Source organism: Bombyx mori, chromosome 28 (assembly GCF_030269925.1).
Source record: "Bombyx mori chromosome 28, ASM3026992v2".
NCBI classification, from domain to species: Eukaryota; Metazoa; Arthropoda; class Insecta; order Lepidoptera; family Bombycidae; genus Bombyx; species Bombyx mori.
Window position 1 is genome coordinate 997,657 of NC_085134.1, and position 13,046 is coordinate 1,010,702.

At 41.9% G+C, this 13,046-nt stretch overlaps 1 protein-coding gene and 1 non-coding gene across 2 annotated transcripts; one reads left to right on the forward strand and one right to left on the reverse strand.

Annotated features, from left to right (window-relative positions):
• Positions 1-753: 753 nt before the first annotated feature.
• On the reverse strand, positions 754-1,179 carry LOC119630762 (uncharacterized; the record flags this gene model as incomplete). Its single annotated transcript, XM_038021262.2, has 1 exon — positions 754-1,179. A coding segment is annotated over one exon (387 nt), but the record flags the coding sequence as incomplete, so codon positions are not given.
• Positions 1,180-11,754: 10,575 nt separating this feature from the next.
• Positions 11,755-11,826, forward strand: TRNAG-UCC (transfer RNA glycine (anticodon UCC)). Its single transcript has one exon. It is a non-coding gene; the product is annotated as a tRNA-Gly (tRNA).
• The last annotated feature ends 1,220 nt before the right edge of the window (positions 11,827-13,046 follow it).

The following is a 13,046-nucleotide window of genomic DNA, read 5'->3' on the forward strand; positions in this document are numbered from 1 at the left end:
AATTTTCAGTGCCGCCTATGTATGATGGCAAATGTTTGGGAACGAACGCATCGAAAATTTGAATTTTACCGCGCCACACTCGCGCGCGCTTGTCGACTACGTAACGTCTAGGTCTTTCTCTACGTTGCGCAGACTTAAATCGTGGCTAAGATCTTCAATGGTTGAATATTTTTTTTTTTTTTTTTTTTTTTTTCTCGGGCCGGGGGCCGAACCTCCTACGAGGTCCCCGCGCCTAGGGGGCGCGCGGGGTATGTGAGACTCAACGATCTGCAGGTGTTGAGAGCAGATCGCGGGCCCAAGGATTTTAGGGCCCACCCACTAAACGACTCCCCTGCACTCTTACACCCGACGTCCGATCTCCGTCCGGGGTCAGAACCCGTTCAGAGTAGGGGGGTTCCCGCGGTCAACACTACAACCAGACACGCGGCGCCACCCCGAGGACGCCCGACCGACGGGTCGTCGAGGCGATAGTCGACGACCAACGACGTCAGTCTCCACGGTACGGCGGCCCTACCAGGCCGCCCGGGCGGTGCCGCTGGTGTTCCGGGATACCCCGCTGGGCCAGAACCAGCCTGCCGGGTCGGAACGCGATACACCGCCGACCGGGTTGCTCTTCAACAGTATGTTCGGCGACGACAGCGACGACGAAAATGCGGACCGCATCGCAGTCCACAGCCGCCGACGCGCCGTCCCGTCCTCCTGGTGCCAGCGCGCTAGAGTGACGGTAGCGTGCGGCGCAGCCTCAACCCCCTTAGGTCGCCCCGTGACCATCACCGGGAGGAGACTGCCTCCTCATAGGGGCTGGAGCTGGACAAACGCCCTCCTCCGAACCCCGGCTCGACGGCGGCGGCACGGCGCCGAGAGGGAAGAAGAGCTCTCCCTCTCCCGTTCCGCCGCCTCCTTCTGCGAGATGGTGGACTCGCAGAAGTCGAGCATCGCCTGCCAGGACTCGTCGCTGCCGAGCATCGTAGCCACGACGGTCGGAAGCGACAAGTCCGGTCCTATTTTTGCAACGAGGACGCGGCGCTGCTCCGCGAAAGCGGGGCAGTACGCGAGCGTGTGCTCCGCCGTGTCCTCGTTGCAGCCACTGCAGTGGTGGCACTTCGGCGTCGGCTCCCTCCGGGCGACGAGGTGCAGGTAGCGACCGAAACAGCCGTGTCCCGTGAGCACCTGCGTCGCCCGGAAGGTGAGACGTCCTCGTTCGCGATTCACCCAGTCCGAGAGGACCTGGCGATGGTTGAAGATCGCCTAACCGGACTGGCACTTCTCCACGTTCATAAAAACGTACTCATTGACGTAAATGACGTAATAACGCGTTTAGGGAGAAGACCTAAAAGAAAAATTGATTTTGTTATTTAAATATATGTATTTTGTCTGTTTCTATTTTGTTTGTTGGAAACCCTTGTCGTACCACTTTTGCGGAGCTTTGCGTCATACCCCTCGACATACCTCTAGCTGTTATGACAAACCCTTTACCACGGTTATGGAATATAAATAAGCTGCCTCATTCCGGGCGTGTTAGTGCTTCTCTGGATGTCTTCAAGAGAAGATGACAATATGTACGTGTATATGTACAAGTTATTATGTGTTAAGTTTTTCAAGTGTAAAATAAAGAATAAATATTTTTAAGTACAGTACTTACGTACATTAATAAAATACCTACTTTTTACTTGTATCTATTGTTATCAAAATTAAATTATAAGTTCTTGACTTGACCATGACTATGTGACCCCCTCCTGGCATCAAAGCTGGATCCGCCCTTGAGAGGAGTATGAAAATTCCCACACTTACAGGGAATATAGAGAAGAAGTGCAGAATGTTAATATTATACACACATAAAATAAAAACATTACACACACTACTATGTATTTGACACACACACGCATGCATACTGTTTATTTATTGTCAAACTTTTCCTATTGCTTATAGTCTGTGGTCAAATTGAGAATAGATTAAATATTGTTTGTCTTCATTAATATTTGTCTAAAGTGTAGTCTTGGCGAAATCTGCGATTACAATAGAAGCATAATAGTGTACAAACTTATAATTTCAATTAATATAGTCGAATTTCAACTATCGGGGGACCACTAGTTATTTGTAAAAGTGCCATTCAGAAAACAAATACCAATATGAAGCTTTTATTGTTTCATGTTTGTTGTTCACATCCCTATCTCATGTGCCGAAGCAAGGGTTTACTTAAAACAAAATATCATTATCAAGCTGTCGTCGAGGCGCCTTTTAACATTCTCAGCTTATCACGGATTTACTCACGGGATGACGTTCGAGCTGATAAAGGAGCTTTTGATGACCCGACTACAGGGATGCACTTGAATTAAGGTTAGAGGAGCCAAGTGACCCTCTTCGTCTTCTACTTGTTTTAAGTATGGCAATTGGAAGTCGTCGTGACCTAAAAGGTAAGACGTCCGGTGCATTCGTATGTAGCGATGCATCGGTGTTCGAATCTCGCCGGCAGGTACCAATTTTTTCAATGAAATACGTACTTAACAATAGTTCACGATTGACTTCCACGCTGAAGGAATAACATCGTGTAATAAAAATCAAAATTGATAGTTTACGTAATTACTAGTTAGGACGTCTTGTGAGTCCGCACGGGTAGATACCACCACCTTGCCTATTTCTGCCGTGAAGCAGTAATGCGTTTCAGTTTGAAGGGCGGGGCAGCCGTTGTACTGTTAAAAGTGAGACCTTACAACTCATGTCTCAAGGTGGGTGATGGAATTTACGTTGTAGATGTCTATGTGCTCCGGTAGCCACTTAACAGTAGGTGGGCCGTGAGCTCGTCCACACACTTGAGCAGTAAAAAAAAATTGGCTTCTTGCGAGTTCGAGTTAAAATAATCTTCAATTGCTGAATTCATGTACATTCTAAAAATTATTTGAAAAATAAAACGAAGCAAAATGAGATGACGTTGAGTTATTTCTGACTGTAACCAGTTGAGATGAAATTTAATGAAACCCGATGGAATATATATACCCACCTACAATATATATAATACATAACCGATTTAACCTAATAGGTGTATGGCTCAAAAAAAAAAACTGCTTGAAATGATGGCTAGTAACTAAAACTTCAGTGGACTTTTTAAGAGAACCCAAGAGGCCACGTCCAGCGACTTTATTTCCTTTTTCACCACCGATAGTAAACAGTTAATAAGAAACACCAAAATAACAAAATAAAATAATTCACACTTCAACCCCGCTCCTAGCGTTGACGACAAAAGGTACCAGATAACCCTCACTGTCTTTTCGATTGATTCGAAATACCATAGATATAATCATATTAGTCTATGTGATCAATATCTTGATCACGAATCTACTGAAAGAGCAAGTTATTCACAATATTCGTATTTCTAGAGCGCCATAACTTGTTTCTTCAACCAACACTTTTTTTTTTTTGTCAGGAGGAAATCGCCGGACTTCCGTCCTCCACTGGGGATGGAGGGCGGGGCATGTCAGAGTCGAACTGACTAAAACCTCCTGTCGCTCAACAACCAACGTCCAAACCTCGCATGAGACAGAACTCATGAAGAGGCAGAGGGGGAAAGTGAAGCATTTAGTGCGGAGCACATCTCTCCCATCACCCTCCCCCTCGGGACGCCGGACCGGCGGTCGTCGGCACCACGACCACCAGCCCTCTCGGTCGGCAGGCTATCCGAAGCCTGCCTAGATGGCGCCGGTTAGAGTGAGTTATCCTACGGAATACCCCGCTGGAGCAGAACCAGCGTGAGTCGAGGATAGCCGGCCTTCCATCACCCGGATGCTCTTGCATAAAACGCGTGCAGAGCAGCTTGCACGTCGTCTTCTTAGGCCCCCCTCGCCGGTCCCCAGACCGACATGTGAGGGGGACCCGAAACACTTAGAGGGCCAGGGCTTGGGCGAGATCCGCCTCCCTGGCCCCCACTCGACGGCGGCGGGATTGTGCGTCTCTCACGCGCCCCGCCGCCTCCTTCTCAACCAACACTTAAGAAGATTATTGTAGCGCCATCTATGTATGAAATACACCTAGTAAATAAATACAGTAAAAAAATCTGAAACTTTTGTATTATTTGAATTGTTCTAAATAATTCAACACAAACTTTGAAGCTTAGAACGACTTCAAAACAAAAATAATCTATTGAATAAAATAATTGAGATAATAGTATAGTGAAGTGCGTTTTTTTTGTTGCTTAGATGTGTGGACGAGCTCACAGCCCACCTGGTGTTAAGTGGTTACTGGAGCCCATAGACATCTACAACGTAAATGCGCCACACACCTTGAGAGGTGAATGAGAAGGTCTCAGTATTGTCACAACGGCTGCCCCACCCTTCAAACCGAAACGCATTACTGCTTCACGGCAGAAATAGGCGGGGCGGTACCTACCCGTGCGGACTCACAAGAGGTCCTTAAAATTCTAAATACGTGCGTCTTAAAATTCTAAATACGTTCCTGTGGGTCAAAGATAAAATTCGGCGTCTAGCCCTTTGACAAACCCGTGTCAATCGTAAAATACCTGGGATTAACTGTAGTGATGTCGCGAGCTTAACACACAAGGCAGACTTTTATTTTTATTGTCCTGTACAGGCAGACGAGCACGCGGCCCATCTGATAGTGAGTGGTTACCGTCACTCATGGACGTCAGCAATGGCAGGGGCAAAATCAAACCGCTGCCTAACGTTAAGTACTTTCCACAAGCCTCGTTTGAAGAAGGACGTGTCATAGCGCTGAGGAAAAACCGTGGAGGGGAGCTCATTCCAAAGCCGGATGGTACGTGGCAAAAAAGACTCTCTGGAAGCGCACTGTGGAAGACCGCAGTGGCTCCAGGTAATATGGATGAACTTTACTCCGGTGGCGTGCGGTGCGATGGTAAAAACGAGATGATGGTTTCATCTCAAACAATTCCTAAGACCACTCCAGCCAAGACCTCATCGGACATATTCAGTGGAGTTGGGCATGTCATTGTTCTGCCTGTTTCTGCCGTGTTGCAATATACCCTAGTTTAAAAACAATTTAAATTTTCAAACGAGTTTTGTGTAGAGTACTTAACGGTAGACAGCGGCTTGGCTTTGCCCTTGGCATTGACGTCCATGGACCTACAAGGGCAGTAAACAAAATAAATAAAAACTTCGACTTCCATGAGTCGTATGATTTTAATTTTAATTATACAATTTTACAAGTCCACGACACAATTCAAACTATTTAGACGGTTTGTAATAAAATTAAATTACGATCTGAAACCGTAAAAGTAGTTTTAATGACAATGCAATTATATATTTCATTTAATCATGGAATTTATGAATAGTTTTTCGTTTTCACCGTGCTTCATATATTGCATTAGGAATATAACCTAATATTTTATTAGGTTTCCGGTCCGTAGTTACAACAAAGTTGAGACTACTGCCTCAAATCTCAAGGTTTGCAGCGATGTTTTGTCTAGACTCAGTTGATAGTTAGTTAAATCTGCTTATTTTAAATTTAAAATGGTCTTATAGGACGTCCGGTGCATTCGTATCGAGCGATGCAACGGTGTGCGAATCCCGCAGGCGGGTACCGATTTTTGTATTTATTAAATGCGTACTTAATCTTAATGATACGTTCACGATTGACTTCCACGGTTAAGGAATAACATCGTGCAACAAAAACAAAACCCGCATTTGTTATAATTTGCGTAATTGCTGGTGATAGGACGCTTTATGAGTCCGCACGGGTAGGTACCACCACCCTGTCTATTCTGCCTTGAAGACTGAATCGCTTCGGAAGAATTAATAAAACTAAGCGTTTCAGTTTGAAGGGTGGGGCAGCCGATGTACTTTAAAAAACTGAGACCTTAGAACTCACGTCTCAAGTTGGGAAGCGGCATTTATATTGTAGACTAGCTGACCCGGCATACTTCGTAGTGCCTCAATCGATAAATAAAAGACACATCAAGGGGACACATCAAAGGAAAAACAAAATTGTTTGTTTTTATATAATTCCGAGCTTTTTTAGATTTTTTCACCTTTTAAACCTTCCCTGGACTTCCACGAATAATTCAAGACAAAAATTAGCCAAATCGGTCTAACCGTTCTCGAGACTAACGAACAGCAATTCATTTTTATATATAGAGATGTCTATGGGCTCCAGTGATAACTTAACACAAGGTGGGCCGAGAACTCGTCCCCCATTTGAGCAATAGATAAAAAAGCTCAAATACAATATCTCGTTTACACTATTTGTATCATTTACGAGCCGATTCGAAACTCAACGGCTGATAGATTAGATTATAGGTCACTTACTGTTTTACGGTCTCTTTAATCGGTCATTAGGTCCGCTATCTCAAGTGCTTGTTCGATTTATAGTTCAAGGACGAATGTAGATTAAGCTTCATGAGTCAAGCGACAGGGTTTTGAGCGAAAACCGTATTTTGTGAATTTAGAAAAAATGATTTATTTATCAGAATATGAAGCTCATTGCTTTTAGTAGTTTACATATTATTATCTTAAGTTATACATAATAGGCAATTTCAAGGATTTGGTTATTTTTTCATAAACCAGCCTTACAGTACTATTCTTAGCATAGAGCTAGAATTTCTTTAATAAAAATTTCAAAATGTAATTTAAAAAAATGGGAGCATTCTATTTCTTCGAGTACACAAATTATTACTGGTGGTAGGACCTCTTGTGAGTCCGCACGGGTAGGTACCACCATCCTGCCTATTTCTGCCGTGAAGCAGTAATGCGTTTCAGTTTGAAGGGTGGGGCAGCCGTTGTAACTATACTTGAGACCGTAGAACTTATATCTCAAGGTGGATGGCCCATTTACGTTGTAGATGTCTATGGACTCCAGTAACCACTTAACACCAGGTGGGCTGTGAGCTCGTCCACCCATCTAAGCAAAAAAAAAACCGAAACACATTACTGCTTCACGGCAGAAATGGGCAGGGTGGCGGTACCTACCCGAGCGGACTCACAAGAGGTCCTACCACTAGTAAAAGTGAAGTCGGTTAAAATACGAATTTGCAATCAGATTGACGAAATATACGAAAAGATAATATCTTTCAATCATATATTATATTATTGACTACTTATTAGCTGTCGCACTGTTTCGGGTCAGTTGAAACGTCATTGTTATCAACTTGATAGTCGTGAGAGCCCATAGCTTTGAGAGAAATAAACTACTGTTTCTTATCGGTCAGATTAGAAGACTGTTTTTTTTAAGTGAAAACTTCTTTAAAATTGTTGTGATTTCAAACCGGATGCAACGGAAAAAACGACAGGTAAGAGACACAAATACAAAAATGTGTAGGATGAAGACAGCAAAGAATGAGACAGAAATATACATACTATTTAATACAGCGCCATCTGTGAGATTTTTAAATACTAACGTGTGTATGAAAGCTCTTGTAGTGAATTTTAATTTAGGATTATACGTGAAATTAAAATATCAATTCACAGAGGACGCTACCTTACAATTATTTACTAATGACAAAATTTTACATATACTTAAGACGTTTAGGATAATTGTATTTTAATTTTGGAAGGTTTCACTTCTACCACGTGTGAATTGCACACATTTTGTTTTTTTTTTCGCTGTAGATCTATCTACACTAGTGGTCCCCCGGTAGTCGAAATGCGACTATAATTCATTGAAATTATAAGTTTGATTATACTACTATGATCACAGATTTCGCCAAGACTACACTTTAGATAAATATTAATAAAGACAAACAATATTTAATCTATTCTCAATTTGACCACAGACGTCAAGAACAAAAGTTTGACAATAAATAAATAGTATGCATGCGTGTGTGCGTCAATTACATAGTATGTAGTGTGTGTAATGTTTTTTTTATTGATTTAATGTATTATTAATGCATGATTTTTTTAAATATTAACCAATGATATTTTATATGTAAAAAGAAGCAGATATGATTCAAGCGCACGTCAAGTGAAGACTCGAAAACAGGCCAATTGGGACGTTTCGTCTTTAGTCGCGTCTAAACAAATGCAATAATAATATAACAAGTGCAATCGTTCCAATTATAGCTATCTTCTTTACTCACGCGCTTATCCCATCTTTTGTACTTTTCATTAATGCTACTTGTCAACATGTGTGTGCACTATATCGGTAGGTACGTACATATATATGGCGCGATCAGATTTGAAGAGTCAGTTACTATGAAAATAACATATCTGTTGTATAAAAAATCATTGATATTAACATTCTGCGCTCCTTCTCTATGTTCTATATAAGTTTGGAAAATTTCATACTCCTCAACTAGGGGTACAAAGTTTTTGCTTCACGTATTAATATATAGATATCTACAACCCGACCTTATCTAAAGCTCCTGGCTTCAGACAGAAATACATCAAAAAACCGATTAACCATTAATACTACATTTCGTTTCAAGCTTTGCGCTATGCCCGGCGAGCGAGCGCAATACCCTATCAATCCTGCAGTGTTACGCCGAAATCGACCCTAGTTGTTCATCTCATAAGATCAAAGCATTGACTATGCGGCGGTATCAAAGCTCAAAGGTTTTTAGACACAAGCGAAAACTGGGTCGAAGCGACCCACTGACTAAAAATGATCCTTGGAACATGAATCTGGCAGGTACCATGGGATATCTTTACTGCTAATCCTAGAACTGAGACATATACATACTCGATCCTGTGGACTGAATAGTAAACAGTCGACGTCGCCCTAAGCACGTCATCACGGATCCTCCCGATCTATTAACGGTGCTTTTAGGTACCTCAAACAGCGGTCACCGTCTTCGCCGAACCCGTCGCTTGCGACGAAGGGCTCGACGAGTAAATTAACCCATAGACACAGCCCACTGAGTTTCTCGCCGGATCCTCCCACAGACACAGCCCACTGAGTTTCTCGCCGGATTTTCTCAGTGGGTCGCGTTTCCGATCCGGTGGTAGATTCTGCGAAGCACTGCTCTTACTAGGGCCAGCGTTAGCAACACTCCGGTTTGAGCCCCGCGAGTTCACCTCTCAAAGCTATCAGCATAGGTAGGAAAAAAAAGCCGGATCTTCTCAGTGGGTCGCGTTTCCGATCCGGTGGTAGATTCTGCAAAGCACTGTTCTTGCTGAGACAACTAAAACAAATAAAACCAACTTTCTCTTAATGTTCTCTGTGTTTTACAAGAATATGGTTATTGTTTTTGACGCAACCCATCTGCGGTGCAACGGGCTTTTTGTATGTATGACGGAGTATGACCCTTTCAATAACGCCCTTGCAACTATATAGTGAAATTTCAAAGCGTTGACAACAATTATTTAATACAGAAAACGTAATGGCATTCTCGAAAGGATTATAAATGACGGCACTAAACATAATTGTTGCGTGAAATTAATGTTTTAGTCGAGCCACGTTTGAAAGTTGAAACAACAGGGCGAAAACTGAAAGACCAAAAATGATCTTATTTTGTATTTTTTATCGCTTTACCGGGTAAACGGCCTGTGACTGGTAAGTTACCGGCTCTCATAGAGTCTGGCACGTATGAGTTGCTACCCATAATTAGTGTAGAGGCACGATAAGAGATAATTACGGTAGTGGTCATTTTGAGTCATAATCAAATTTTTTTTTTTTGCTTAGCCATGTAGACGAGCTCACAGCCCACCTGGTGTGAAATGAAGTGCTTACTGGAGCCCATAGACATCTACAAGGTAAATGCGCCATCCACCTTGAGATATAAGTTCTAAGGTCTCAGTATAGTTAAAACGGCTACCCCACTATTCAAACCTAAACACATTACTGCTTCACGGCAGAAATAGGCGGGGTGGTGGTACCTACCCGTGCGGACTCACAAGAGGTCCTACCACCAGTAATATCATTTTAGTTACGCACTTCCCACTATGGTACCGCCCTTCCCCTGGGTGACGTACAAGGCGACTAACATTCTCTGAGTAAGTATAGCCTTGGGTACCGCAGACCTGGTTGTTTCTGATGCGAAGCAGGAATATGTTCTGGTGGTAATGTCAAAATCGCAGAGCAGTTGAAAAGTAAATTTCAAGTCTCCTGGATGGCGATACTCACGTTATTATATCTATGGGATCCAATACATTAATCTTTCCCCTACGTATTCACTGATAGCCTAAGGGGATATTCCAGCTACGACTGGATGGGTAGGTGAGCTCACGGGCTCAACCTGAGAGAATTTGCTAACACTAGACCTAGCAAGAGCAGTGCTTCGCTGAATCTACCACCGGATCGGAATCGCGACCCACGCGAAAAACTCAGTGGGCTGTTTTTTTTTTTTTTGCTTAGGTGAGTGGACGAGCTCACAGTCCACCTGGTGTTAAGTGGTTACTGGAGCCTAGAGACATATACAACGTAAATGCGCCACCCACCTTGAGATATAAGTTCTAAGATCTCAGTATAGTTACAACGGCTGCCCTACCCTTCAAACCGAAACGCATTACTGCTTCACGGCAGAAATAGGCAGGGCGGTGGCACCTATCCGTGCGGACTCATAAGCGGTCCTACCACCAGTAATGGGCTAGTTCGGTCGTCGAACTCTACCTCGTAATCGATGAGGACGGTGACCGGTGCTTGAGGGTCCTGAAAGTACCGAGAGTGAATCCAGAGGATCCGACAAGATGTATCGGGCGACGGCGGTTTTGCATTGCCCCGTCACTGTCGCATAGGATCCAATAATACGTCATACCTAAAAAAACAAAATTACATTATTTCCCACAGAAAAAAAATAATTAAACTAATTCCAGACTTCCGTTTCGTGACCCTAAGTTCACACAAGAATCAGTCAGACAGAACCGAGGCTTCTCAAGAATTTAACAACACCCTTAAGCTAAGCATTCACGGAAGAATAGCTTCTATGTTCGCTAAGAATAAATACAAAATCACCTTGCAGTTTTTTGTTATACAGAACGTGCACACGAATGTCGGTTTTATGTCTTTCAACGCTAAAAATTAAAATGCAATTTGTCTTGTATAATTTCGAGCACCTGTCTTGTGACTTTTATTTGTCACTAAAGACCGAACGGACGAGGGTCGAAGCCGTCTTAAGAAAATTAAAATATTATCTTTTGACATTTGCTAATAATAAATAGTAAAGAGAAGAGAATAAACCATAGGTGGTGCAGTGGTGGTAGGACCTCTTGTGAGTCCGCGCGGGTAGGTACCACCACCCTGCCTATTTCTGCCGTGAAGCAGTAATGCGTTTCGGTTTGGAGGGTGTGGCAGCCGTTGTAACTACATATACTGAGACCTTAGAACTTATATCTCAAGGTGGGTGGAGGCATACGTTGTAGATGTCCATGGGCTCCAGTAACATCTTAACACCAGGTGGGCTGTGAGCTCGTCCATCCACATAAGCAATTAAAAAAAATTAAGTTACAGATAACGCATCCCACTGAGTTTCTCGCCGGATCTTCTCAGTGGGTCGCGTTTCCGATCCGGTGGTGGACTCTGCGAAGCACGGCTCTTGCTAGGGCGAGTGTTAACAACTCTCTCAGGTTGAGCCCGTGAGCTCACCTACCAGTCCGCGTAAATTTGGAATAACTCCTTAGGTTACCAACGATTAGGTAGAGAAAACAAAATGCGAGTAAAAGGATAAAAGATTACGAAAGATATTTTATTATTATATATTATTTGTATGTAGGGAATTTTGTTAATTAGAAACATGCTGATAGCTATGTTGACTTCGGACGGCGTGAATCGAAATATGTAGTACATTAAAATAAATAGAGGACTTTATTTTATAATAGTACAAGAGAGTAATTTTTAAATTCAGTACGCTACTATATAGCGTTGGTGGTGTAATGGTCAGCATAGTTGCCTTCCAAGCAGTTGATCCGGGTTCGATTCCCGGCCTACGCACACTTTTTTATTTTTTGTGTACCACTGTTAAGTTAAAACAATGTAATTTTAATTTCCAAAAAAAATACACGAATCAAATCTATTTATAATATAGATTTATTATTCTGAACACGCCTCTTTATCTGTTCGAAGGAAAAAGTAAATGTTTTTTTCTTCGATCAATAATAGGTTTTTTTAGTAATATATAGTAGTAGGAGTTGTAGAAGTATTATCTCCAATAACTTGCTTGTATGCCCCCATATAACGCATTATGTACAAATATAATATAACTATATATAATATCCAAATTATTACAATACTAGTCGTACTCGCCCGCTTCGCTGGGCATTTAAAATGAAGGAGTCCTACACTCATATAAATATTAGGCTATCCATTAAGTACATGCATTTTCTACATGGATACCAAGTTTCAAGCCAATCGGATGCACGGTTCAGTAGTTATAACGGAACATCCGTAAAAACCACTGTAGATTTATATATTAGCTATATTGTATAGATAAGCAATGTTTTTATAATTCATAAACTAGAAACACAAATTGTATAAATCTATATTATATTAATACGTGAAGCCATCGATCGATGCGTGAAGCAAAAACTTTGTACCCCTTTTTACGAAAATTGCGCAGACGTAGGAGTATGAAATTTCCCACACTTATAGAGAATATAGAGCAGAAGGGCAGAATGCTAATATTTTTTTTAAATTATGGATTAAAAATACATTAAATCAATAAAGAAATCATTACACACACTACCATGTATTTGACACACGCACACACATATACTCTTTGTTTATTGTCAAACTTTTGCTAATGCTCTAAAGTCTGTAGTCAAATTGAGAAGAGGTTAATATTGTTTATCTTTAATATTACGAGTATTTATTTATGGTGTAGTCTTAGCGAAATCTGTAACAATAGAACCATAATAATGTTGAAACTTATAATTTCAATTAATTAAGGTCGAATTTCGACTACTGCGGGACCACTAGTTTATTTTATTTTATTTTATAAAAACACAATTGACTCTGTCTAAACTAACTGTAAACTATACAAAACATTATAAATTTCACAGTAGGTACAGAAGAATAACGTGTGAAATCCCCGCGTTATATGAAGGAATACATAATAGAAATACTAGGAACAAACACAAGCTTGTTGTGCCGATGAGTAGGTTACATAAGATACGAAATTCATTCGGGTGTTTGTCTGTGCGCCTGTACAACAA